Source organism: Sorex fumeus, unplaced genomic scaffold (genome assembly GCF_029834395.1).
Source record: "Sorex fumeus unplaced genomic scaffold, SorFum_2.1 ptg000095l, whole genome shotgun sequence".
Taxonomy (NCBI): Eukaryota; Metazoa; Chordata; class Mammalia; order Eulipotyphla; family Soricidae; genus Sorex; species Sorex fumeus.
Window position 1 is genome coordinate 3,637,369 of NW_026606152.1, and position 27,632 is coordinate 3,665,000.

Consider the following 27,632-nt stretch of genomic DNA (forward strand, 5'->3'; position numbering starts at 1 on the left):
TAGGGACTCCCCAGGACCCCCCACCCTGTCCAGCTCCAGCCCCCCAATCCTTGGGTCCCCAGAGAGGCCCCTTGGGCTACAATAGGACCCACAGAGACACAGCGTCTCGTGTATTGGGGGGGTGCCACTCTTCCCCCCCATGCAGTGCCCAGGGCATGGCTGGGAGTGGGGAGCAGGTCTCAGGGAGAGGTCAAGGGAACCCTGGGTGCCCGCATGGACAGGGAAGAGCGGCAGGGCTGGGGCTGCAGGAGGCCTCTGAGGCTGAGGCCAGGCGACCCCCTTCCTGGGCAGCACACGTGGCTGCTCCTTTTTTTTTTTGCCTTTTGGGTCACACCCAGCGATGCTCAGGGGTCACTCCTGACTCAGGAATTCCTCCTGGCGGTGCTTGGGGGACCATATGGGATGCCGGGGATCGAACCCGGGTTGGCCACGTGCAAGGTAAACGCCCTATCTGCTGTGCTGTTGCTCCGGCTCCCTTCTTTGAGGCCGAGCAGATGGTCCTCTGAGTGTCCCAGGCACACTTGCTTGATTGGACCAGGCCCACCAGGACAGCCGCCCCCGCCCCCCCCCGCCCCGCCACAAGGGCCTCAGTCACTGAGTCTTTTTTTGTGGGGATTTGGTCACTCCTGGTATGCCTGGGCCCTCCAGCCACACACTCCCTCCTCTGAGGCCTGGGGTACCTGCGCGCCCGTCTGCCCACACAGACGCGCCTCTTTCTCATAAGGCGGGTGCAGAGGGAACTTTGGTCCCAGCGGAAGAGGCAGAGGGTCTGGGAGGCGCCAGGCTTGGGCCCGTGACTCAGCCTCTGGCTCTGGGAGCGCAGTCTGTGGGGGTGAGACTCCCTGCGTGTCGCTAATGGGAAACAGCCCCTCAGTCTGGGGCCCGTGGAGGGAGCCCCCAGGCCCCGGAGCTATGCTGCCAGGGCACGGTTGGGTGGGCATTCCCCAGGGACCCCTGCCGGGCTTGCTGTCCAGCTGCTGCAGAGGTGCCCGCCAGGGGCCTGTGCAGGGGCCGGGCCTGGGGTGCAGCCGGGCGGGGCAGGGTCAGGGAGCCCAGCCTGGGGTGCTGGCAGGTGGGCCCAGCGGAGCAGCGATGGCCAGCCTGCAGCCCAGTGACCTTGGGCTGCTGGCTGGAGTTGGGTGACTGTGTCTGGCTGCCCTAGGGCCACTGTGCCCAGCTGTGCTGTGGTGCCCTCGGTCACGGTGCCCGATTGTCCTGCAGTGTCCACTCACCAAACTGCCCTTGTGCCTTTCCAGCCAAAAAGCTCTCTGCTGCCCCCTGGTGGGGAGGCCGGGAGGCTCCAACGCTGAGCAGAGCGGGCTCTGGTACCCCAGAACGGGGTCTGCCATCCCTGCTTGGGCCCCCTCCCCTCCAGGCATGAGGCGGAGAGCGTGTCTGAGCTCACTGTGGTTCAGGCTGAACAGACACATGGAACCACGGGGGCTTAGAAGTGGAGTTTATGGTGCCATGTCAGGGTCCTGCCCGAATGGGGGAAACCCCACCTGCACGGGCCAGGCAGGGGGCCGCCGGGGATTCGGATTTGTCCCCGCTGCTCCCTGACACAGATGAGGGCTGGGGGCGCGAACGACTCTCCTTCCCCGGGCCCCGCAGGCAGCCGACCCCTGAGCTTCACGTCCTGCGCCCAGGGGCCGGCACCCCGACAGCGGGCACTGCCAGGGTTGACCCCAGGGACAGGCAGGGCCCACCGCAGCCCAGGAGCCTGCTCGGAGGCCCCCGTCCCCAAAAACCCTGGTGAGGGCAGCAGCAGCCATGGTCAGACTCGGGGGGTGGGGGCCTGGCCTAAGACACCCTAGGGCCTCTGGGCGAGGTCACCAGTGGCCCCAGGTCCAGCCAATGTGTCCCACTGCCCAGAGCGTGAGCGGGTGTGGGGACTCTGCTGGAATTAGAGCAGCGGGGCCTGGGTCAGCCAGGGTGCCCGGCCGCAGGGTCGCGGGGCTGCCCAGAGGCCCCGGCGGCCACGGAGCTCAGCCGCAAAGGTCCGGGCCTTCTGGTAGAAGAGGAGGGAGGCCTCACGGTCACGCAGGAAGTGGTGGTAGATGGTGGCCAGGCGTCCGCACAGCTTCATTTGCGCCTTCTTGCTGCCCAGGTCCATGGCCGCAGCCAGAGCCAGCTGGTAGTACCCGGCAGCATCAAAGGGGTCCTGCAGGGAGATGGATGTGGACCTGAGTCCACAGCTGCCCACCTGGACACAGCTCACATGCCGCAAGGCCAGCACAGCCCGAGGCCACTCGGAACCTTCCCTCGGGCCTGCACACTGCTCACACCCTTCCAGAGGCCTCAAATATCCCACACTGCAGGGACCCTTCTGCACCCACCCTGGCCATCCCCCTGTTGCTCAGCACCTTAAGGTACCCTTGGGTGGGCCAGCCCCCAGGGCCAGCGGAAAGCAGTCACAGGCCACACAGCAGTCGCAGGCCACTCTGCACTGCTGGGAGCCAGGTGGATTCCCGGGTGCTGCGAGGACATGGGGGCCAGGCTGGGCAGCAGGAAGCTGTGACAACTGGGCTGCCACAGGAGGGCTCCCTGGAGGAGGGAACTTTCCAACAGAACTGAAGGAACAAGCCAAACTGGTGCTGTGTGCATGCATGTGACTGTGCATATATGTGCCCATGTACACATGTGTAAACGGGTGATGGGTGTTGATGAGTGTGTGTGCACACTTATCCACTGCTGGCCCATTGCTGCACATGTGCTCACGGCATGTCCATATGCGTGTTATACCCACACGCTTTTCTACACGTTCATGCATCATGTACAATGCACATGCTATCTACATGTATCAACAAGGCACATGCACATATGTGCTGTCTGCCACGTGGCCAAACACATGTGTTCTCCGTGGGTGCCTGATTGCAATCCAGGCGCACCCACACATGTTCCCTGGGCTCTGCACACACACATACGGTGGGTGTGTCCATGCATGCCCACGTGCTCACGTTTGAGTGTCCGGGCATGAATCATGCCCATGATCCCCAAGTGAGCAATGCATGTGTGTGTTTGTCCGTGTCTGTCCGTGTCCACAACACCTTGGACCTGCACAGCAGATGCCTCACACAGCCCCTGGCCCCACAACCCTCCACCCTCTGTCCCTCACACAGTCCTTGTCCCTCACAAACCCCTGTCCCCAGACCCCTGTCCCCAGATAGACCTTGTCACCCTTCCCCCGCATGGCCATTGTCCCCATACCGACACTGTCCCCCACACAACCAGTCTCCCCGCAGCCCCCAGCCTGGCGGGTCAGTGGAGTCCCCCTGGGCCAGGCGCAGTACCACTTCCGACCGCCAGGTGTCAGCAGCACACAGCCAAGCCCTTCCTGGGGTGGGGGAGGGGCAGGGCTGTCCCTCCCGCTGCTCTGCCCGGAGAAACGTCCGGTGTGGGCGCCTGGAGGCTGAGAGGCAGAAGGGGGTACCAGCTCCTGCTTCCAGCTCTGAAGGGCTGAGGTGCAGGGCTTGTCGGCATTCCAGCTTCTCCGAATGGGGTGACAGAGCTCACCCACCCTCACCCCATCCCAGCAGGCTTCCTGGAGGACTGGTCTGCACCAGGCAAGGTGGGTCTCGGGGAGGAGTGGTGACCTTCCCCAGACCTCTGGAATCCTTATGCCCCTCCCACATTCCTTTCATGGCCAAAACCTGCTTGACTAGCCCAGTGAGCCTGGTGGTCACCTCCGGGCAGCCTCCCTGATACACGCACTTTCCCTGTGCCCAGCTGGGCCCTGCCCACCTTGAGCTCATAGAAGATGATGTCGCCCAGCGCCTGGTAAACCTTGACGTAGTAGAGCGCCTCCTCGTCGGACTGCAGAGGGGAGCTGCACAGCGCCAGGGCCTTCAGGTAGAAGTGCTCAGCCAGCTCGCCCTGGCCCAGGCGCTGGTGCAGCGCGCCCAGCCGGTGACAGGCCACGCGTTCGTTCAGCCGGTGCCCTGTGGGGCGGGCGGGCAGGCTGGTGGGTAAGTGAGGCTGGCGGAAGGGCATGCCTGTCCCCTGCCCCACCTGTCCTAGAAACATGCGGGGGACACGGGCGCCGGCTTCCAGCCTGCCCACAGCCACTGGATGGGGTGTGCACCTGTCTTTCCAGGAAGCCCTGTCACCCGCCCAAAGGTCAGGGAGCCCCAGGCCCATGCGCTGGCCATGTCCACCCACCCGGGTGGGGGATCCCCTGGACATGGAGAGATCAGATGCCTCCAGCTGGGAGCCCCTCGCAGAGAACAGGGTTGTATGGCCGACAGAGCAGAGGCTGAGGGCCCATGGGCAGCAGGGAGGCATAAGGGGGGGGGACAGTAGGGAGGGGTGAGGGCTGGGGGCAGCAGGGAGGGTTGAGGGCTGGGGGCTGCAGGGAGCGGTGAGGGAGGGGCAGCAGGGAGGGGCGGAAGCCGGGGCCAGGGTGCGGCTCACCCAGGGCGACACTGAGCCCCAGCGCCATGTGGGCAAACTCCAGCCCCTCGCGGGGTGTGTCCAGTTCGGCCAGCAGCACGGCCAGCTTGTTGCATAGCCTCAGCTCCGCCTCCTGGTTCCCCGTGGTCACCGCCAGGGGCAGCGCCCGATCCTGCCAGCAGGGGGGCGGTCAGGCGCGGATCCCCGGACGCGCCTCTGGATCTTGGTGTCCCCACAGGGGACCAGGGGAGAGCTCAGGCTGCGATCCCAGACGGTCCTTCCCGGCTCTGTCCAGGGCAGGGGGAGGCAAGAGCCCCGGGGGTCCCCAAGGCTCTGGGCGAGTGAGGGGGCAGTGCTGCCCTGTGGGTCCCCGTGGAGGGTTCCGTGTGGTCACTCACGCGGTAGAAGGACACAGCTTTCTCCCGCTCCCACGCCCCATTGAAGAAGATGTCCCCAGCCGCCTCGAAGAGCTCCAGCCCCAACCGCGGGTCTCCGGTGTACAGGGCTGCGTTCTGGGCCACCTGCAGGGACAGGACACCTCAGGAGGCCCAGGGAGGGGAGGGCGGCCAGTCGGAGGGTTGAGGGCTGTGCAGGGCAGGGGCAGCCATGGGGAGTAATGTGCAGGGGAGGGGTGAGAGGGGATGGGGCCGGGGTGAGCAGGTTTGTGGTGCAGAGGTGCAGGGGGTGGGGTATGGGATATAGGACACCAGGGGCAGAATGCGGGGTGCAGGTGTGAGGGTGTGGGGGTGGGGCACAGAGCTGGGAGGGGTGTGGGTGCAGGGGTGAGGGGTGCTGGGTCAGCGCAGCGCACAGAGCCAGGAGAGGTGCAGGCGTGAGGGGCGCGGGGTGCAGGGGCGAGGCACAGAGCTGGGAGGGGCGCGGGGCGCGGGGCTCGCCTGGAGGTACAGGTCCACCAGCTCAGTCTGCCGCAGGATGTAGTAGATCTTGCCGGCCTGCATCCAGGCATGCGCCTCCTTCTCCTTCTGCTGCAGGTCGATGAACACGCCCAGGCTGCGCTTGGTGTAGTCCAGCGCCGATCGGTAGGCCCTGAGGAGAGGCTGTGAGCCGCGGCCCACCTGTGCCCGGGAGGGGCGGCCCCCCGCCAGGCCTCACCGCTCGGTGCCCAGTGCCAGGTAGAGCTGGCTGATGGTCTCCAGCAGACGCCCCTCCAGCCGCTTGTCGGCCAGCGTGCGGGCCAGGGAGAGCTGCAGCTCGTGGAATACCACACTGCGGGCCTCGCTGGGCATCACGGCACTGTAGAAGTGGCACAGACGCTGGACGGCCTGCAGCTGGCCTGGGCGGGAGGAAGGGGTCAGCCGCGTGCCCACGCCGGCCGCTGCTGCCCCTCCGCGCTTCCACGTGCGTGTGGGGATACAGAGCCCAGGCAGCTGAATGGTGGACAGGGCTGGATGCCGGAGAGGGACGCGGCCACCTCCACCCCCACATTGGCTCCCAGTCACCGTTTGTCTTTGAGGCCTCGGCGGGCCAGGACCCAGAGACCAGGTCTCGAGGATCCCCCACCCCAGCCGGCACCGTCCCCCATGGTCCAGTGTGAGAGCACCAGCCTCGCGTGCTCAGGGCCACGTGGGGTCCCCAGCACCGCACCGCGCAGCTCCCGGGGACGGCCAGCGAGCATGACAAATGAGCAGGACCCAGAGAGCACTAGGAGTGGGCACTGCCCACCCGAGACCCAGCAAGGCACCTGCGAGGACATGGGCCAGTGTCCACCAAGGCTACTCTGTGGAGGAAGGGGCTGTCACAAGCACAGGGAGACCCCGGCCTTGGCCACACGCAGATAAAGCCTGGCGGGCCGGCTGGTGGAAACCAACCAGCAGGTCAGGGATGAGGAGGACAGGTCACTAGCCCCCACCCTCGCAGGGGAGGAAAAGACGAGGAACTGCAGAAGGGAAGCGGCAAGGGGAGCGGCAGCGCTGGAAGCTTCTCCCTGAGGACGCAGCAGGCGTGGAGGAAGAAAGAAGGCGGGGACCCGCCTCCCGATGGACTGGACAGAAGGGTCAGGGGACGGCAGCCCCAGTCTCAGGGAGGCACAAAGGGCCCGGAGCCCCGCAGGGCGGCACAGGCTGTGTGGACCCTGGCGGCGGGGGTGGGAGACTCGGAGCAGGATTCTGACTTGTGGGGGCTCCCTGGATGCCCGCAGCCTCTGAGGGTTCTGCAGCCCCCAGGACACCCCAGTGCTCTGGAGTGAAAGGCCCGGTCAGACAGCTGGGACCCCCCAAGCCTGCCTGAGCCCCTGGCGCCCCACCTGCCTTTCCCAAACTGGCATCTCCCTGAGCAGAACAGGGGACACTTGCCCCAGGACCTTTGCACACACCCCCTTCTGTGCCCCCATATCCATGCTTGCTGCAGCCTCCATGACCCCGACTGATCAGCCTCTCTGTCACATGCCAGGCTGGGCTGCTGTCCCCCAGGGACCCAACAGCTGTTTTCTGCTGTGACCACAAGGGGCACTGGGTTTTGGGGGTCTTTGTGGGAAGGGGCAGACCCAGTCATTGTTGGGGAGATGTTCTCTTCTCCCCGGGCCCCAGCACTCACTGTCAGGGAGCCCCGACCACCCGGCCCGGCCCCTGTCTGCCTAAGCCCTCACAGAGGCTGGGCCTGTCCTGCACGTCCACACTGGGACACTGACCCCGGGGACCCTGTGCTGACTTACATTCCACATGGCTGGACTCCACGGCCACCAGGAAGGCCCACTCGTAGTAGCTCTTGCCCTGGCAGGGGCGGCGCCCACGGGTGCTCCGGTCTCCAAGCGCCAGCAACACGCGGGTGAGGTCGGGGCCGCGCTCCTGGCCGGGCAGCCCCGAGAACAGCCTGGCGGCCTGCAGGAGGTAGTGCTGGGCCAGGCGCCCCGCGCCCACCTGCCCGCACAGCCCCCCGAAGTTGGCCAGGACCACGGCCTGGTTGCGCGGGCGCCGCAGGGCCCTGGCCAGGCGCAGGGCGCGGTAGTAGCCCTCAGCCGCCTGCCGAGTCCGGCCGGTCCTCCGCAGTGCCATGGCCTCCACGTTGGCCATCACGCCCTCCTGCTCCTCGCTGGGCGTGGCCGTCTCCCGCACGGCCTCCAGGATGCCCAGGACCACCAGGCTCTGCCCACGGAGCAGGTGCAGCTGGGCGAGGGCCAGCAGATAGTCCAGCACGTGGAGGCCGCCAGCCTGGGCTTCGGCCTCCGCTGCCTGCACCGTGAGGACAGCGGCCCGGCCGTGCTGCCCGTGGAGGCTGTGCAGCCGTGCCAGGCTGGCACAGAGCAGGCCCTGCAGTGCCAGGCCCGGGCCGGCCGCCAGTGCCTGCCAAAGGTACCGGGCTGCCTGGGTGGGCAGGCTGTGGGCCCGGGGGCTGTGGCGCTGGACCAGGTCCACGCTGTGCAGGGTGCTGGCCAGGGAGCCCCACGGCAGCAGCGAGGCCACCTTGGCGCAGCTCAGCGCCAGGTTTGGCAGGCACTGGCGGCCGTAGGTGGCGGCCAGGAGCAGGGCGCAGTGGACGGGCCAGCAGGCGCGGGGGCTGCCCAGGGCCTGCTGCAGAAGCAGCAGCCGCTCCAGGAAGGGCAGGGCCCGTTCGGGCTGCCTGAGCCGGATGTGGTGCTGGGCCAGCAGGAAGCAGGCCCGGGCCTCGGCCTGGGGGCTCCGGCCCACCACAGCCCCCCGCAGGGCCTGCCTCAGCAGCTGGGCCTCGGCCTCCGTGCCGCCCCACAGGCCGGGCGTGGCCAGCAGCAGGGCGGCCGCCTTGGGCACCACCTGGGCGCTCTTCTCCCGGTTCTTCTGCTTCAGGTGTACGGCCGCCAGGTGTGCGTACACGGCTGCCACCAGCGCCAGGTCGCCGAAGCGCCCGCCCAGCGCCGCCTGGGCCTCCTCCAGGTAGACGCGGGCCTGGGAGAGCTTAAGTCTGCGCACGCACAGCCGGCCAAGCAGGAGGCAGAGCCGGGCCAGTGCCATGGCGAGACCGGCCTTCTTGGCGGCCGCCCGTGCCTGCGCCAGCCGCCCCACCAGCTCCTCCTCGTCCCGGCCGCCGGCCGCGCGGCTCGGCCCGGGCAGGGAGAGGAACCGGGCCTCGTGCCCGGGCGCGTTCAGGGCCAGCAGCTCCGTGTGCAGGGTCTCCGGGTCGGCCCAGCTGTCGGTGGCGGCCAGGCAGAACCACGGCTCCTCCGTGTCCGGTACCGTGGTGCCCGTGGAGTAGCTCTTGGTCTGGAGATCCCGGGACTCCGGCTCCGCGCAGCCGCTGGGGCAGGACTTGCATCGTTCTAGAATGTTCTTCACCTTCTGCAGGGTCTCATGTGGCTCCGGGTTCAGGCCAGGGGGAGACATTTCTGTAAGTCACCGGACCCCAAGGTGAATGAGGGTCAGGTCAGAGACCCCGACCCTGTGGTGGCAGAACCCTCCCAGCGCTCTGGGCTGCTGCCCCCTCCCGCCACTGTGGACAGTGGAGGGGCCCGGCAGGGCTCAGCTGTGTGGGGTCTCCCGGGGGTTAGCATAGTTCCCTGCCACCGTAGGGGTGCCTGGCCTCTCTGCCCAGCAGCCCCCGGGAAGGAGGGCCCGTGCCAGCCCTGCCCGTGTTCCCCCCTGCCCAGTGCCGTCCTGGGGTGAGCTGGTCTGGCCGATCAAACCCACCTGGTTCCTCAGGTTGTTCAGCTTCTTCGAGTGTGTCTGCAAGGGAGGGGTGTGGTGTCACCGGGGCCCCTCACCTGGCCAGCTCCAGAGTGCCCACCAACTGCAGCAGCGCCCGAGTGCCCCCGGGAAGCAGACCCCAGCATGCCTCCCGAAGCCCGAACGCCATGCACGCTGCACTGGGGCACCCAGAGAGGCTGCTGGAAAGCAAGGGCAGTTCTCAGTGTGACTAGGAGTGGGTGTGTGAGCGTGCACGAGCCTGAGTGTGTGCGTCTGAGTGTGTGCACTTTGTGTGCAGACCTGAGGTACACCCAGTTGTGTGCACGAGCCTGAGTGTGCACTTGGATGAGTCCATAAGCCTGAGTGTACACCCGGCTGTGTGCATGAGCCTGAGGGTACACCCTGGGTGAGTGAATGAGACTGAGTGTACACCGGGCGTGTGCATGAGTCTGAGTCTGTACCCCGGGTGTGTGACAGCCTGAGTATGCACCCCGGGTGTGTGATGAGCCTGGGGGGGCACCTGGTGTGTGCATGAGCCTGGGTGTGATCCCGGATGAATGCATGAGCCTGGCTGTTCCTGTGAGTGTGTGCAGGGCCTGCGTGCAGACATCTGTGAATGCACTTGTGCTGTGTGCTCAGGTACTTGTGCATGTGTGTACACCCTGGGAGTGCCCGTGAGTGTGAGAACACCGTGACCATATATGTGTGTGCACGTGTGACTACCATGATTGTGGGTATGCACATGTCTTTGTGAGCCCCGGGCCTGCATGCATGCAAGTGTGACTTGCATGTGTGTGTACATGTCTGTGAGTGCATACCTGTATGCTTATATGTCGATGCATATACTCCTGTGACCTGTGGACACGTGAGCACACATTTCTTGGTAAAATATAGGTTCATACACGTGTGGCTGCCTCTCAGCGTGTCACATGTGCAGACCAAATGCATGTCTGTGTGGTGTGCACACAGGTGTGCACAGATGTGTGCAACATGTGCATGACACAGGAGGGCACACACCTGCGTGTAGGGCCTTGTGTCTCTGTGAATGTGCATGTGATGTGTACGTGCAGATGGTGGAGTGTATCTCTGTGTGTGAGGACATGTGACGTGTGTTGTCTATACTATGCACATGTGCAAGTGTCAATCTGATAATGGGTTCATACATATGTGACAGATGAACTTTGGTACATGCGTGTTCACGGACAGGCAAGTCCACACAGGTGGCAGGTGGCCCACACACATGCCAGGTGTGTCCTGCAGCTGCGGGTGCACAGAGTCATGCCCAGTAGGAAGAGGTCAGCCTGGAGGCCGGTCCAGGGCCTGTAGGGGCGAGTAAGAGCCCCTTCCCCTGAGGTCTCACCAGGTTCACTGGCCACGGCCAGTGCAGGACAGCTAAGGCTATCCCTGGTCAGTGCCCCCCACTCATGCAGGCTGACCGGGTCAGTGCCCCCGCTCACCCATGCTGTACTCTGTGCAAGTGTCCAGCCCTGCCATCCTGCTCAGTAACCGGCTGGCCTCGTCCTGGGGCAAGTGTCCCTGGCTGCTGAAGAAAGCGCGTTCCTCCTCGCTCAGGAAGATGGCCTCCTCAAGCCTGGGAAGGGGCAAGCGTGTCAGCCTGGGTCGCCAGGCCCTGCCCCAGACACCCAAGGTCAGGGCAGAGACGGGCTCCAGGCCACCGTGCCTCATAGACCCCGGCTCCCACGAGCAGGCACTGGGGGCCTTCATACCTCAAGTGGACTCCTGGGCCGACCTCAGAGCCCCACCAGAAATGCCCGTGCCCTGGGAGGCTGGCGGGCAGCACAGGCTGTCCACAGCCGTGCTTCCCTGCCCCCACTCCTCACACAGCTCCCAGCACTGACAGGAGAGGGAGCTTGGGAGGGACGGAGAGCCTGGGAATCTGTGTAAAGGACTAAACAAAACGTGACAGGAAACAGCGAATGTCCTTTGCTGAGAACGAGCTATTCTGAGATGCGAAAAAAAGTCTTGGCCTAGTTTTGGGGCATCTGAGAAAACAACAACCCCTCCCAAGATTGGGAGTGCCTCAAGGAGAAACCAGGACTGTGTCACAGGAGGGGAGGGAGGGGCGGGGCAGGGGGCTCAGGTGAGGAGGGGCAGGGGTGTGGGCCCCCGACTCACTCAGACAAGCAGTCCTGCGTGCAGATGTCGCTGGTCCGCACGAAGCCCACCTGCCCGGAAGCTGTGTGTCTCCCCACACACCAGCGCAGGCCAGGCATGCGGGCGCCCAGGAGCTGGACAGAGTCCCCGGCCTGGAAGCTCAGCTCTTCAGGGCCTGCACCCTGGCAGTCGGCCACAGCGGAGGCCAGGCCCACAGCTGCAGGGAGTGGGGAGGGGGCTGGTCAGCACTGCGGGGTCCCTGGGCCGGACCCTTGTGTCCTGGGGTGTGGTCCCCACAGGAGCCGGAGCATCAGCCCAGAGACAGGCTGAGTGGCCTGGGGCCGGTCCCCTCCTCCCGCTGGGCAGGGAGCTGCCAGCACCTGCCTTCGTCTGGTGCTCCATTAGCTGGGACAGGAAGTACCCCCCACAGGGCCCTGCTCTGGGTGTGCCCTGCTCCGGACTGGGGCGCCCAGGGTCGGGGACCAGAAGGGAGGGCACCGGGAGGTGTCAGGTGAGTTTGGTCTGAGGGTGCATCTCAGGGCCTCCCAGTTGAAGCTGGGTCTCAGCCTCCGGCTGGGGGAGGCTTCTAGACAAGCAGAGAAGCTTCTAGAATCCTGGTACCTGCCACCCCTGACCAGCCCTCCATTTCTGCTTACTTTGAGGGGGTGGGAGGGTGTGCTGAGGCTCCTGTGTGTGTGCGGGGTAGGGGCCTCTTTGTGCCAGGCCTCCCTACCCTCACCTACCCTCCCTGGGCTCAGGGGACACTGACCCATTGGGGACACATCTGGCACTGCAGCTGCATCTTCGGGCTCATCGCCAGGATCCCAGGAGCCCCTGAGAGCCCACCTGGAGTGGACGAACAGACAGGGCCCTCTGCACAGTGCTGAAAGCCTAGGGGCCCTGGGCGGGCCAGACACCACAGCTGGCACCAAGCATGCCCACCCATCCTCAGCCACGCCCCTGCCCAGGCCCACCCGGTGCCTCCCCTTTCTTAGGCCCGCCCTGGGGGGGCCCTCGGAGTGGGAGAGAGAGGTGGAAGAAGGGGGAGGGCAAGGAGGGGGAGAGAAGGGAGAGGTGGGAAGAGGGTAGGGAGAGGCGGGGAGGGCTTGAGGGATAAGGTTGGGAGGGATGAGCAGGCAGCCCAAGGAGGAGCAGGGTGGTGAGAGCTGGACTGGGATGTGGGGAGGGTTGGACCGCCTCGCACCCTAGCTCTGCACGTGGCCCAATGGATGGCAGGAGAAAAGCGGGGGAGGAGAGAAGCAGGGAAGAAGCAGGAGAGAAGGGAAGAGTGAAGTGGGGAACAGGAGGGGCAGGGCTGAAGCAGGGGTGAAGCGGGGGAGCAGGGGTGAAGGAGTGTAGGGGAGCAGGGGTGAAGCAGGGGGAGCAGCGGAGCAGAGGTGAAGCAGGGAGAGCTGGCTGGTACCTACTGATGGAACGGAATCAAGGGCTCCGGGGTGGCCGTCTCTTTGTCAGGTGAGCTAGAGCCGGGGGCCGTCTCTGCCTGTGGGACCCCTGAAGTCCGCCTGAGGGGCTGGGGGCCCGTGCCTGCCCCCGGGGGGCCAGTGATTGTCCTCACACGGTGGTCAGGACACAGGACAAAGAAAGGCCCTTCAGAGGGGGTGGGGGAGCAGCTTGGTCATGCACATTGATTGACTCAGGCCTGTGGACCCCTGCCCCGGGAACGTCTCCCAGGACCCCCGCCGGTCCCCGTCTGCACCCACAGCAGCTGCCCAGACCCCGGGGGTGCCATACCTGGGTGGGAGGAGGGGCTGGGCTGGTGTCGGGATCCATTAGATTCCCGGCCTCAGTTTCCCCGCCTGTGCTGAGCGGCCTCCCTGCTCAGCCCCTGCCCTGGCTCCCATGCACAACCGAGTATGCCTCAGCTTCCTGCTCGCCCCACAGTGTCCTGTGCCCTAGTGTCCAGCAACCCCCTGTGCTGGTTCCCCCAATGCCCAGTGCCCATGCCCAGGGGCTGTCTAGCAGTGGGGAGGTGCCCAGTGCCCGGGGGGGCATCCAGCAGTGGGGCAGTGTGGGTCGCACTCACCTTCCAGGGCCAACAGGTTCTCTTGCGTCCGCTGCAGGGTAGCGGGGTCCACATGCACGCGCACGGCCACCTCCTGGTCGTCCCCAGGGGGCAGCAGCCAGAGGGCCTGGTCCACCAGCATTTGCTCCAGGCAGTGGTGTGTGAAGCCTGGGGACAGGCCGGTTCACCCTCTTGACCAGCGCTGATCCCCTGGGACCCTCCCTGCCTGGCTCCAGGCTGCATGCCCACTTGTGGTCACCCATTTCCCCGGGGAAGGGGCACTGAGGCCCCGGGGCCCTCGGTCTCTTCCTCGGGAGCCCAGGGAGGTCCCTTCTCAGGCTCGGCCAGAGGCGGGCCAGGTTCTGCCGTCTGGGGCTTCCGCTGTCTCCCCAGGAAGTGTTGGGGAGGATTCTGCTGCAGGGCTGGGGGCGCAGGGAGCCGTCTGAGATGGGGTCTGGGCCTGCTGTGCCCCCGGGGCCTTGGCAGCGACCTGCCAGCTCCTGCTTGCCATAAAGCTGGGTGTGTGACGGGGCCGCGCCTCACCGAGAGCGTGGTAGGTGGAGAACTTCCAGATTTCCTCAAACGTCTTAAAGGTCACCACGATCTGGTCCTGGTCGCTGTGGATGGACAGCAGCCTGGCCGACAGCTCCTAGAGGGGAAGGAGCAGAGACTGGAGCCAGGAGAGTGGGGCACACCTGGGAGGACAGGGCTGGGAGCACTCAGGGTCAGGAGCCCTGGGCCAAGAACTCTGAATCAGAACATTGCAATGGGAGCACATGGCATCTGGGAGCACTCGGGGCTGGGAGCATCTGTCACCAAGCGCTCTGTAGGCTGGGGTCACTCTGGCCCTGTGACCAGGAAGGAAGGGCATGCACAAAGCCAGCTCCCCTAGGGCAATCCCTCTGCAGCCTCAGCTCCGAAGCTCACGGCGGTTTCTGCTGCTGGCTTCCTGCTCACCCGCCCAAACCACGGTGCCCCAGAAAAGGGCCTGGGGGAGAGGGGTCAGGGTGCTGGTGAGGGGCCTTGGAGCCACACACAGGGGTCAAGTCAGGAGTGAGGTCACAGTTTAGGACCCAGGGCCGGGCATCAGGACCTTCCTCCTCCAAGCCCACCCCTCCCTGCCCATGGTGAGTCCCTAACCCACCAGGCTCCGCCTCCGTCGCCCCAGATCGCACCCTCCCCGCCCCATTAGGCCCCGCCCCACTCACCCAGATGCGCCTCTCCCAGGCCCCTTCCCACTAGGCCCCGCCCCTGCTAGACCCAGCCCTGCTCGCGCTGAAGCGCCTCTCCCAGGCCCCGCCTCCAAAGGCCTCAGGCCACACCCAGGCCCCGCCCCACCTGCCTCGTGCCCCGCCCCTCTCCCAGGCCACGCCCTTTATTGAGGCCGCACCCCACTCACCCCTAGGACGTGGGCCAGCTCCTGGCTGTCACTCTCCAGTAGGCGCAGGTGGCCCCGCAGTGCCCGCTGGAGGTCAGGGTCCGGCCGTCCACTCTGTCTCCTCACAGCTTGCAGCCTCAACGTCAGGTCTGCAGAGCAGCGCAGGTCAACCGTGCAGGGCTAGGCCAGCCCCAAACCCCGCCCCCCAGCCCGCCTCACAGCCCGTGGCCCACATCCCACCCAACCCAGCACCGCCACCCTGCGCCCAGCACCCGGCAACCCGCACCCAACCCTGAATCTCACATCCCTTGTCCTACACCCCGCACCCCACCACAACCCTCCTCGCACAGCCACCACCACCACCGGGGCCACTGTGCCTGCAGACGGGGCTGTGCTGGGGGTCAGAGCTGAGTCACTCAAGTCCAGCACATTCCACCTGAGGCAGGTCTCCACTGCCCTCAGGCACCCTGAGGCCAGGCACCCCCACATCCCCACCTGAAGCCCTTGCACCCCCCCGATCCTGGAAACCCCATTCAGATTGGAATAAGGTCCGAGGTGCGCCCTTGTGCCACTGAGGCACCCCATCACTCTACAGTGCCTGGGCCGGCAGGGGGGAGGGGAGCCCTGGGCGCAAGGCAGGTGGAAGGGGGTCTGGTGAAACAGCCTGTGAGGACAAGCCCCTCCCCACGCACTCCAGCAGAAGACTGGGGTGCAGGCCAGGCCACTGAGGGTCCCGGAGTCCCACATTCACTCCAGCACGTGGCATGGCCAGAGCTGCCTGCCGGGAGGGTCCCGGCGGTCGGCATGGCACCGTGACCTGGTGCAGGGGCCTTGAGGGGAAGCAGCAGCCTCCCACAGGCGCCCCCTGAAAGCGCCGTGCCCACACCCCCAAACCACAGTCCCCAGGTCCTGCCTCTGGAGACTCATCTGGCCCTCTGGGTGCCTTGGGGGTCTCACTGGCCACAACAAGGGGTTGTCATGAGGGGGCAGTGCTGGCTCTCAGAGCGCCTCTCCCACTTCTGCAGAAGAGGCAGCTCCACTGGGGTCGGAGACCTGATGTCTGCGCTCAGCACACGCGCGGTATCTCACAGCTCCCAGTCTGGACCCGCACAGGGTGGGGGGAGCGGGGAGTTGTCCCCCAGTGTCGGCTGGCACAGGGCAGGGGGTGTGGGGTGGTGTCCCCCAGAGTTGGCTGGCAGGGGTGCCCACTCCATGCTGGCTTCAGTCTTGAATCAGTGAATAAGGCGGGTTTCTGGGACGGCCCAAAAGGGGAAGCGCCTGGTGTCACCCTGATTCCCTCGGCCGCGGGGGCCTGCGCCAGAGGACTGTCCAGGCTTCCGGGGACAGGGTGCCATGGCCCTGCGTGTCGCAGCAGATCCTTCAGGGGACCCTGTCCCTGCCATCGGGTCCCCGTCCCCTTCCTGGCCCAGAGGACCTGGGCCTGTGAGTGGCTCCAGGACCTCCCTGTCCCCCCCCCCCCCAACTCCAGCAGTCCCAGAGGGACCCAGGGAGCAGGCGAGTGGGGGGATGGGAGGTGAAGTGGACAAGGAGAGGGACAGGAGTCAGCTAGGCGCCCCTGGGCACTCACCGCCCCTGACCGTGGCCACTGCCTCTGCAGGCCCCGTGTCCTCAGAAGGGCTCATGTCCTCCTGGTGGACGCGGCTGCCCTCGCTGTTGCCTCGCCACGGTCCTGCAGGCCCCTCCGTCCCCGCCAGTAGCCTCAGTGCTGAGGGCTGGGCATGGCTGGCGGGTACCTGTGTGGGGAGAAAGGGTGTCAGAGGGTGGGGGCCCCTGAGGTCCGGCCAGCACTGCTGGGGTGGGAGTGGGCAGAGGAGAGGGTGCTCCCCTCACCTGACCCCGACAGGAAGCCCCCGCAGCCCTTCATGGCAGTGCAGCCCCACTGGGGTCCCGTGTGGGGCTGAGGTCCGTGGTGCGGCCCCCTGAGACGCCAGGAGCTGTCCGGGCTGGCTGCAGACGCTCATGGCCACTGACCCGAGGTGAGGGCAGCAGAGCTGGGGTGACAGGAAGGGACTTGGGGACTGGGAAGGGACCTCACGGCGACCCCTGGTTTGGTCTCCTAAGTGACCTCGTGAACCCCGGCAACCCCTCCCTGAGCTGCCTCGGGGTCTCCTGGCTTGGCAGCCCGGGGGACACAGCACAGCAGGGCAAGGTCCAGAGCCCGCTGCCAGGAGGAGGAAGCGGGCTGGCAGGAGGACGTGGGGGCCGGGGGTCTTCAGGCTGCCCTCGCCCTCTCGCGGGTGTCCCCACCTCACAGACCGGACAGCAGGTGTGGCGGCCCCGCGCCCCCGCGGTGAGGGCGCTGCTGCCAGTGCCGGGCACCGACCGGGAACTTGCTGTGCCCTCGCGGTCTGCACTGACCCGGGAGGAGGCGGGCGCTGGGCCGGCTCAGAGCCTGGATCCCCGGCAGGGGCTCCCCGCTGCCCCCACGCCAGGGGCTCCCCGCTGCCCCCACGCCGGCCATCCCAGCAGCCCGGCTCGTCCCCGCCCTCCGGCCCTGCCCAGCTGGGGGTGTGGCACCTGCAAGGTGGGGGCCAGGAGGCCTCGCCTGGCCCCGCCCCGTTTCGCAGTCTCCGCCCCCACCTCGTCCTTCAGACCCGCCCTGAGCTCACCTGGGCCCGCGTGCACGAAGGAGGAGCCCCGACAGAAAGCGGGGTCAAAAGCCGCCCCGCTGCCAGCACCCACGCCCTGGCCTCCCCCCGCCCCGCACCGACCCAGCCCCACGCCCCGGCGCCCATACCCGCGCCCCGCTCTTCAGAGGCCGCTCCCAAGCCACCCGGCCAGGGGACAGCCGATGCCCGGTGGCTCCCCGTGCCCCTCCGGCTGGCTCCGCGGGCAGGCCCCGGTGGCCGGGACAGGCGGTGGCTGTCCCCAGCCTGGCGGGTCGCATGGCGCTGCACTGCCCCGCTTCCGTCCCTACTTCCTCCCGGGCAGGGGCCGCGCCACTGCCCCTCGCTCCTTCCCGCTCAGGCGCACTCCCGGGCTCCTGACGGGGACTGAGGAAGTGACCCTGCGCCAGCACGCCCGCCCACCCTGCCAGCCTCAGCACAGCCGGTTCCGCTTCCCCTCAGCATGCAGCACGCAGGTGTGCGGGACATGCCTGCACTTGGGAAATCGCACGCACAGACACATATGTGCACATGTGAACATGAGCACATGCACAGACACATGGCATGATATGGACACACCAACTTGCCTGTGCAGGCACAGCAGACGCACACGTAGACACAGACGCAATCACACAGGATCACACACACGCGCATACAGTGATCACACATACCCACGCACAGACACACCTCATACAGTCACATGTGATCACGCACCCTCACTCAGTCACGAGTGATCAGACACATCCTTACACACAATCACACTTGATCACACGGACATGCCCGCACATGCGCACCTCTGCACACACACCCGGGGTTCTCTCCCAAGCCCGGGCCCATGGTCTGGGAATGGGTCTGGCTCCCAAGTGCAGAAGCCTCTGGCCGGGAGCTGGGGTGGCCCCGCCGGTGGGCAACAAGCCAGAGCGGTCCTGCTGGCCCCGGCCTGTCCTCAGCTCCCGCCTCTGCTGTCAAGTCCACCCCACAGGCAGGGAAACCGAGGTCTGACGGAGGAGACGCAAACATGTGCACAGGCCCTGGGCTGTACAGGGGGTACCGGGACCACTGCCCCCAGCGAGCAGATCCCCCAACTAACCCGGCTGCAGGAGGCTGCCTCCTGGGGGCTGGGGGCTGGGTGCTGCTGGCTGGGTGCCTGGTGCTGGGTGCTGCAGGCTGTGGGCAGGGGGCTGGATGCCAGGGGCTGCGGGCTGGGAGCTGGGTATGGAGGCACCTGCTCCATGGACACTTGCTGGGAGCGAGAGTCCAGGCTCTGGCCAGTCGTTCAGGAAACGGCGTTGAAAGGGGGCGTGGACAGTTATGTCCACTGAGTGAAGTCACTTCCCATCTGGGGTGTGTCCCGCCGGGACAGGGCCCCACATCCTGTTTGTCTCCGCAGCTGTACCCCTGGCCCCAACCAGGGACTTTCCCCAGCCCCCCCCCCCACCATATGTGCAGGCGCATGTGCACACACACACACACACACACCCCGGGGCCGAACTCCCTGCCCCTGCCCAGTGGGGCCCGGTCCCTGCTGGGCACTTCCCCATGAGCCCCTCAGCCCCAGGGCACCCCTTTCAAAGGTCAATGGGGTTCTGTGCCCTCTAGGGGTGCTGCCAGTTCAAAGCTCTGAGCCCTGCACAGCTGCAGTCAGTCCTTGACGACCAGGCCAGACTGCTCCTCCAGACCGTTCCCGAGCCCCTCAGAGAAGCCGGGTGCAAGGCCTGTTCAGACGGAGCCGGGGTGGGCAGTGTCCCTCCAGGTCAGGGACAGACAAGAAGCATCTGCAAAGGCAATTCCGACTCCAGCTGCTTCCACCAGCTCTGGGCCAGGATTCCCTCTTCCCAGAGGCTGCAGTCTGCCCCCAGGGCCCCAGATCCTGAGTGCCTGGTCTCTGTGTTCTCTTGCCCTTTGCCCCTCAGCAGGAGGCCGGAGACCTAGGGCTCCTCCTAAGGGGGGACCCCAGGGAGGAGGGGCACCGTGGAGGGCTGAGATGGCTCGGCTCAGGAGGCCAGGCAGTGGCCAAGAACCAGCCTCACCCACATGGATGGTGCAGACAGTGCTGAGAAGCCGCAGGAGGGGCGGGGCACCGAGGGGCGTGGTCGGGGCAGCAGAGGCGGGGCCGCAGGAGGGGCGGGGCACCGAGGGGCGTGGTAGCAGGGGCGGGGCGTCAAGGGCCTTGCCTGGTCAGGCGGGGCTGCAGAGTGGGGCAGCGGATCAGGGCCCAGAGGAGGCCAGGTGGGGTCCATGTGACCCTGGGCGCTGTCTTGCAGCCTCACCAGGAGTTCTTGAGCGTCCAAAGGTTGGCCTGGCCCCTCTGCCGCAGGGGGAGCTGCCTCGGGACCCCTTTGATGACGCTCCCCTACCATCTGCCTCCCTCTTCGTCTCCCCCCGATGCTGTCACACTCGTGGGCCAGGCACAGACGGTGTGGGGGCTGCAGGAAAGGGTTAAGGTCGGGTACTGCGGGATGCAGGGAGGTGGCTTCTACAAGGCTCCAGGACAGGGCTGGGCCTGCCGAGCCCCCCAGACACCCAGTACTGCTCCTGGGGGCTCCACAGCACGTCCCATCTCCCCAGTCTCCCTCCTGGGTCTTCACCCACTAGAGGTTCACAGACAGGTGGGGAGACAGACCTAGGGCCAGAGTAATAAACTAGGTCATGCCCTTCTGCCCCATCTCTTGAGGAAGCAACAGCCGAGAAGACTGAATGGAAAGCAGCAGCAGAGGGCGAAACCTAGGAGGACTTTCTGGAGGCAGAGACCCCTTGGCTAAAGAGAAAGCAGGCCAAGAGGGGGCAGAGAGGCCTTCCCAGGCCCAGGGCCAGCTCAGAAGAGCTGGCAAAACTGACCGGAGGAAGCTGAGAGAGGTGGGCCTGAGGGCTGGTTAATCACTCACAGTGAATCTCAGGAATGCTGAGCTGGGTGGGGGGGAGGGCCTTGGACTTCACTCCCCAGGGGCCTGGGTCTTCAGAGCTCCGGGCGCGGGGACAACACCCCATTCCAACCAGGGCCCCAGGTTGAGGGGCAGGAAGGGCAGTGAGCAGGTGGGCCAGGGGACGAGGAGCAGGTCTGAGGGACGTTGTCAGAGGCAGCCTGGCCAGGCGCTGTCGGGGTCACGAAACCCTCATCAGCTCCGGTGGCCAGTGGCGCGTGGCACGGCGGACTAGCACCCTGTCAGGTTTCCCAACGGGGAAACTGAAGCTGGGGGAGCGGCAGGTGATGAGCTGGCTGTCCCCCACCCCCGCACTGTCAGCCAATGGGACCCTCAGTGCCCCTTAGAGACAGGCAAGAGACAGTAAGAGACAGGCAGAGAAGACCGCCTGCCCCAGCAGGTGAGCGCCCCCTGCTGCCCGCGAGCTGCCCTGCAGGCTGGTGCTCAGCTGTGGGCCTGGGAAGGCAAGTTCCGGCCCTGCCCTGCCTGGACACAGACCATCTGGGTGGGGTTTCAGGAGCTGCCCTTTGCGGAACCAGGGTCTGCCCCCAAACCGGCATCCCTGCCCCATCTGGGCTGTGGGTGTCCGTGGGTCATTGGTCCTGCAGGACTCCTGGGCTGGAGTCCCTGCACAGTGCTCCTTCCCACTGTTCCGTGGGGAGGGGCTTCCATGGGCAGAGGGCTCAGAGGAGGAGACCCCCTTGCACCCCAACGAACACCACTTGGGTGGCGGTGGCATGAGGAGAGCAACTTGGTCTGTGTGGGCCCTGGACTGGGCGTGTGACCCACCTGCTGGGTCCCCAGGGCAGGCTGTCCCCCCAAGGGGCCGGAGCAATAGCACAGCGGATAAAGAGTTTGCCCTGCAAGGGGCTGACCCAGATTTGATCCCCGGCATCCCATATGCTCCCCCGAGCACCGCCAGGAGTAATTCCTGAGCGCAGAGCCAGGAGTGACCCCAGAGCATCGCCAGATGTGACCCAAAAAGCCCTCCAAGAGTCAGTCTGGCCCCCCCAGGCCAGACTCTTTCCCCACAGGTCAGGCTTCCCGCCCCCCCCTCCTGCCTGCCTGGCCGGGGGCATAGATGACAGTAGCCTGGAGGGGACAGAACTGGTGCATGTTAGGGCTCTGTGAGCCCCTGGGCTGGCATGGGGAACAGACACGGGGGAAGATGAATTGGTTTGCACAAACACATGCCCCGCCCTGCCCACATACCCAGGGCCCTGGCCAGGAGGCCCGCAGCCCCAAAGCTCAGGCCCTGGGAAAGGCAGACTCACCCATTATTTGTTAGGGTGCAGGAAAGGGCAGGGAGGCCCAGCGGGGATTTGGGAGACTGATCCAGATGGCCCTGTCCCCAAGAGGGCTCAGGCCGCAGGGGACAGCACCCAGGAAACTGGCTGAGCATCTGGGTCAGAGCTCAAGCAGCAAGGCAGGGCCACCAAACTGCCTGATCTAACCAGAGACATCCAAGGGGACTGCCTGAAGGAGGAGCTCCCAGCTAGGCAAGGCAGCCAAACTACACATGCAACATATTCCTGGCCTAAAGTGTGCATGTCAGAGTGCGGGAAAGGGAGATATGAGTTAGAGAGGGGTAGACAGTATACTAACAGAGCATAGACAGATGGCAGAGGAGAGATGGTGGAGCACAGACAGATGACGGAGGAGATACAGTGGAGAACAGACAGATGATGGTGGAGGAGAGACGGTGGAGCACAGACAGATGATGGAGGAGGAGAGACGGTGGAGCACAGACAGATGGCGGAGGAGGAGAGACGGTGGAGGACAGACAGATGATGGAGGAGAAGAGACGGTGGAATGCAGACAGATGATGGAGGAGAAGAGACGGTGGAACGCAGACAGATGGTGGAGGAGGAAAGACGGTGGGACACAGACAGATGGGAAGAGTCAGAGGATGATTTTCAGGTGGCAGACGATTCTTGGATGTAGGATCACTGGTGAACGACGGGCCTGCTGACATGAGCCGCAGAGCCCGGGGCCAGTGGAGCCGGAGTGTGGGAGCAGCCTCGCCTCCAGCAACTGTCCCCTCAGGTCCCTGATGACAAGGACAGGAAGCCGAGTGGCCGAGGGCAGAGAGGGCCGTGCGTGGGGCGGGAGACGCAGAGAAGCGCTTGGCACACGGCTGCACGCTGCTCCCGCGCCTGTCCTCCTGCTCCCTTCGTCCCCGGACGCAGGCCCCAGACTGGCCCAGGCAGATGGGACACACCCTCAGCCCACACCCCATCCTGGCTTTAGAGGGGCTTTCTGGTCGAATGGTGCGCACGGGCCCGCCACTTAACCCTTGCTTTGCTTTGAGATCATTCTAGATTTTCAGGGAAGTTGCAGGACCCCAGGGGAACGTTCGCCCCTTTGGTTTTTGTCCCTCCTAGAGGAGCTTCCTGTCTGCGGAGGGGGCGCTTTTCCAGTGAGGGACTGAGGTGGGAACGGCGGCCCTTCATTGTCAGCCCCCAAAGCGGCCGCAGGACCAGGAAGTGGGTGCCGGACCAGGCTGGGGGCTCCTGTTGGGGCCAGAGCAAAGGTCCCCCTGAGACTCACGACAGCCATGACCCCATGAGCCACCCACCGACATTCCCCCCACTGGCCTTGACCGAGGAGACGGCCGGGTCACAGTCCCTAGCGGCGCACCCAGGCCCAGCCAACTGAGGCCATTGAGACGAGGGATGGGACCCACAGACCGGCAGCGACTCGGGGATGTGAGCGTGAGAGCTCATGGGTGTGAGCACAGGCACCACAGACAGGTGCCAGGTAAGGGCCCTCCCTGTCCCCGCGTTCCCAGCCCTGCCTTCAGGGATGACGGCGTAGAGGCAGCAGAGGGGAGGCCCCCCATGGGACATCCCCCACCAACCTGCAGCTTCCTCGTACCCCAGCAGGAACAGTGGACAGTGACCAGTCCCCACCCTCCACGCCATCAGAGTCAGCGGCACCCTGGGCTCAGGAACCCCAGGGAGATGCCGTTCAGGAGGGCGCGGGAAGCGTGAGCGCATGAGGCCGACTCCAAGGCCAGGGCGGGGAGCGGGGGGCTGGGGCGGCGTGTGTGTGGGGGTAGACTGAGGCGCACCGCCCCAGAGGATGCCCTCGCCCCCCCCCCCCCCCCATGTGCTACCCTGGGCAGCCAGACCACTGCCCCTGCCAGGGAGGAAGCCAGTTGGTGGGAGGGCTCAGGCAGAGGCTGGCTCTGCTCACAAATCCCACGCAGGGGACACTGAGGCAGAAGTTTTGGACCCCCCTTCCTGCTCCTCAGGCTTGGGGTCCTGATCCCGTAGGTCAGGTGGCTGCCCCACAGGAAGGCAGAGTCCCAAGCACGGTCCTGAACCCCTGCTGCACCTCCTGCACCCCTCCCCCACCTCCCTCCTTCCCCAGATCCCTATGCTGGGAAGCCCCCGCCCCCAGGAAGGGGCAAAGGGAAGGGAGTGGGGAGGAGGTCAGGGCATGGGTGGCCTCAAAGAAGGCCAGGCCTCCAGGGACCCTGGCATGGGCTGGAGCTGCTGACCCCTGGAGGGCATCAAGCTGGGCCCCCGGACCCATGCACTCTTCTCAGGGAGGGGACCGGAGGAATCTGAGTCCCCCCACCTGGTGCTCCCCACATCTAAGCGGGGCCTGGGGACAGACAGACGTTGGGACAGAGCCGGTGGAGGTGCCTCCCCTCACCCTGTGGCGCCCAGCTGCCCTGAGGCTCCGGGACGCAGCCCACACCCTCCCGGCCCCACTGTGGCAGCAGGTGACCCCAGGGGTGGGGGGCGCAGGGGAGCAGAGGCTGCTCCTGGTGCTGACCTGGCCAGATGTTCTAGAACTTACCCTGTCGGGGTGCAGACGGGAGACCCCGGTGGCCTGACCGGCAGCGGCAGGAAGGCGCAGCCCGGTCCGCCCTCCGCCCAGGCAGGTGGCCGCCGCTGCCCATTGGCTGCAAGCGCACCCGCCCCGGGAAGGGCCCGGCCGGCCTTGCCCCTCCTTATCGCCGGGGGGAGTGTCCGCGCTCCGGCAGCATTCCCCAGCCAGGCCGGATGGCCTCCGCCTCAGGACACCCACCTGCCTCTTGCCCGGGGGCTCGGAGGGGGAGGGGGAGCTGAGCGCCCCCAGGCAGGCTGGCGGGCGGGCACGGGAGGCCTGGACTCCGACTCAGCCTGACCTGAGTCTCCACGGGGCTCCACGAAGGACCTTTATCCAAGTGGTCTGGGGACTCCAAGGGGCAAGAACCTGAATTTCAGAGCCTCTCACTCTGGAGCCTCAGTCTCCCCTCTGCAAATGGGGAGGGGTGAGGCGGGGGTGTGGGATGCACCCCGAGAGGCTGATGCCCCCTTCCCTCAGCCCCGTGGGAGACCTCAGCACTGGGGGTCCTGGAGAAGGTGCCAGTCTGCCCCAGGGACCCGCCAAGGACCAGGTCCCCGATGGAGCTCCTGTTTGGGGGTTTTATTTTTGGGCCACACTCGACGGTTCTCAGGACTGACTCCCGTCAATGCTCAGGAGCCCACATCTGAGGCCAGGGACGGAACCTGGGGTGGCTGCAGGCAAGGCAAGTGCCCCACCCGCGGGACTGTTGCTCTGGCCTCAAACAGGATGTTTGAATTCAGACACAGGCTGCAGCTCCGCCAGGGCCAGCAGGGACCCAAGTCCCTCCCCAGCCAGCACCTGGAGTTCCTATCCATCCGGATCCCTCGACCGAGTCTGTGGGCAGTACAGGCTCCACTACAGGGGGAACTTGTGGGGGGGGGGGGAGCCCAGGCACAGCTGCTGCATGCATGCACTTGTGCATGTGCATATGTACACACGTGTCTGCATGTACATGCGTGTGCACACATGTGTGCATGCTTTTGCTGCTACCCCATCCTACTGGTGCTTCCAATGTTCCAGGTATCCCCAAGTCTCAGACACCCCAAGCCCCAGGTGTCCCCCTTCCCCAGGTGCCCGCCTGGGGTGATGGGCTCTGGGTGTGCTCCAGGGTCATTGGGTCAGGGGGGCGCTCAGGGGCCTTGCTGGGTGCTGCGGCCCCTTCCATGAGAGTGCTCTTTGCAGCTGGAGGCCAGGCTTGTGCATCCTGGAACCCGGCTGCGTGCAGTAGAGACCATGTGATGAGCCCTGGGGTACCCGGGATGCAGCCTGCGGACGCCCTGGGCGTTTGCCATTCTGTGGCCTATTACTGGGGACCCTGCTGCCCCCCTCCACCTACTTGGTCCGTTTGCTCAGCCCACCACTGCCCTCTGGTGGATCTTCTGGGAACAACCGCAAGTCCCTGGGGTGCTCTGGGAACTCCCCTGTGGATGACAGGCTGGCTTGTGAGGTTGTGGTCATCAGGGGTCCACCTGGTTCTTCCGCTGTTAGGACCCCAACTCCCTCTCACATTATCTCTCCGACCTTCCCACAGACAGACGGGATTTGGAGGGAGGGGTCTGCTTTTGCTCAGGGGCGCAGGGACGACCTCTCAGCTCCTTCACTTCCTGCCCCGTCCCCAACGGGTTCTGCCAGCCACAGTGACCCAGGCAGCTGAGAGCCTGTGAGCTGGCGGAGCAGAGTCCCTGTGGGAGAACTTGAGGAGTTGTGGGCGTGTGAAGGGGGAGGGCTGGCGACCAGCGATGACTGCCTGCTAGAAGGGAGTCTGGGGTCCCGGCAGTAGGTCAGTGGGGGCAGCCCCAGAAAATCTCAATCCTTTCCCCCCTCCCCCCCCCCCCCCCCCCCCCCCCCCGGCTGTGAAGCGATTTGCTCCCGGGACATATCTGGAGGGGAAGAAACATCCAGAAACCTGCAGCTGGGGCGAGGTTTGCCTGGGGTCTCAACTCTCCAGGGCCCAGGAGTGGCCGCCCATCAGGTCACACAATTCAGGCTCCCCCACCCCCACCCCTCCCCACAGCTGACTCAGACCTGTTTGTCCCTGGCCCCTGGGGTGCCTCGCCAGTCCCTGAGGGGGTGGGGCTGGCATCCTTCCAGGGGGGGGAGGAGGGGTCGGAGGGGCGCTGCAGGTACTGAAGGTGGGCGGGCCGTGGGGGGGAGTGAAGAAGATGCCTGAAGCCCGGGTCCCCAGGGGTCAGGCCTGATCAGGCCTCCACCTCTTCGGACCCAGGGCGTGGCCCCCTGCGGGGACAGAGCTGGCTCCCACATACACAGCCACACCTGCTCAGGGTCAGCACGTGGGCACGTGTCCTTGTAGCGTCCCTTCCTCTCCCACACTTGGCTGCAGCGCACAGGCCCCGGGGGCAGGCACCGGAGCGCGAGGCTGCGAGCAGGCGTGTGGGTCGGTTTCTGGGTTTCGTGGGCGTGCAGGCAGAGGCACAGGGCTGGGGCTCCAGGGTTCCGTTCTGCCCAGAGGACCCCCGGCCTGGGCCCGGGCACCAGGGCCAAGTGCTCCCCCAGTCCGGCACCTCGGACCCGCCGCCGCCGCTGGGCGTGTCGGGTGCAGCGCGCGGTCCCTCCGCTGTCCCCGACCCGGCGGGCAGGGCGCCGCGTCCCAGAGCAGCAGGGGAGCCACGGCCGGAGGTGTCCACGCCCCTCCAGGGGCGCCGGGGTCCTGCGCCTCTTTTCCCCCCGCCGCTTGCGTCTCGCCGGGCAATCGGGGCCAACCGCGTGCCCCGCCCCGCCGCATTTTCCACGGCAGCCTGGGCACCCGGGGACTCTGGCCAGGTCTTCAAGGCTCACCAGCCTCCCGAAATCCGCAGACTGGCCACCCGCAGACCGCGGGCACAGCCCAGCAGACACCCCGCGAGGCGCCGGCGCCAGCGCCAGCGCCGGGAGGCCGCAGCGCCGGCGGCGCTCCGCTGCGACCGCGCTCGCCGCGCGGCATGCTGGGATTTGTAGTCATCCCGCGCGATGCCGGGCGCGAGAAGGCGGGGCCACGGCGGCCGGGCGCCTACACTTCCCAGGGGCCCGCGCGCGGAGCCGCGGTGCGGTGCGGGGCGGGGCGGGGCGGGGCGGGGCCGGGCCGGGGCCGAGGCGGGGCCGAGGCGGGGCCCGAGGGGCTGCGGCGGCGCTGCGGGCGGGCGGCAGGCGGGCGCTGACCCCGCGCGCACCCGCTGACCGGCGCGGCCGGGGGCCAGCTGGCCACTGCGGGCGCCGCGCCTGCGGGGCTGCAGCTGCCGCGGAGATGAGTGCGGGTGAGTGCGCGCGAGGGCCGGCGCCGGGCGGGCCGGGGCTGCACCTGCCGCCCGCGGCCGCAGACCCCCGCGGCTCCACCCAACTTCGGGTCGGCTCGTGCCGGCCGGGGCGCTGCCCGCTCGCTGCCCGCCGCGGCGCCCGGGTGGCCGCTGTCCGGCGCGCCCGTCTCTGCAGCGCCGTGCCGGGACTGGGTCGCGGCAGGCTGCGGAGGTGGCCGCGTCCCGGTGTCCGCGCCGAGGTCGGGCTCCGCGACCGTGCGGCACGCGCGGAGCGGGGTCGCCGACCCGCGGGCCGGGGGCGCCGAGGCCGCGGCCCCCGCCCGAGACCCGCCCCGGGGTCTCTCCCCGTCCGCCCCGGCGCAGCTCCGCGCCGCCCGCGCCGCCCGCGCCGCGTCTCGAAATCGCGCTCGGCCGCGGGGCGCGGCGCGGGCCGGCGGGCGCGGGGGCAGAAGCGCGGCCCGGGACCCGCACC

At 66.7% G+C, this 27,632-nt stretch overlaps 2 protein-coding genes across 2 annotated transcripts in view; one reads left to right on the top strand and one right to left on the bottom strand.

Moving 5' to 3' along the window:
- Nucleotides 1–1,787: 1,787 nt before the first annotated feature.
- On the bottom strand, nt 1,788–23,956 carry SH3TC1 (SH3 domain and tetratricopeptide repeats 1). The gene is made up of 17 exons (XM_056132847.1): nt 23,877–23,956; nt 16,107–16,272; nt 14,540–14,667; nt 13,684–13,789; nt 13,162–13,308; nt 12,545–12,725; nt 11,887–11,963; nt 11,139–11,334; nt 10,460–10,593; nt 9,006–9,041; nt 7,061–8,704; nt 5,503–5,683; nt 5,286–5,436; nt 4,788–4,910; nt 4,411–4,561; nt 3,742–3,938; nt 1,788–2,161 (listed from the first exon to the last, which is right to left on the bottom strand). The coding sequence occupies exons 2-17, from the start codon at nt 16,159–16,161 to the stop codon at nt 1,904–1,906; spliced, it is 3,765 nt and encodes a 1,254-aa protein (XP_055988822.1). The 5' UTR covers nt 16,162–16,272; nt 23,877–23,956; the 3' UTR covers nt 1,788–1,903.
- Nucleotides 23,957–27,012: 3,056 nt separating this feature from the next.
- Nucleotides 27,013–27,632, top strand: part of ABLIM2 (actin binding LIM protein family member 2) — a 50,441-nt gene continuing 49,821 nt past the window's right edge. The window contains exon 1 of the mRNA XM_056132922.1: nt 27,013–27,160. Coding sequence (XP_055988897.1) covers nt 27,151–27,160 — 10 coding nt within the window. The 5' untranslated portion in view covers nt 27,013–27,150. The remainder of the gene's footprint in view (nt 27,161–27,632) is intronic.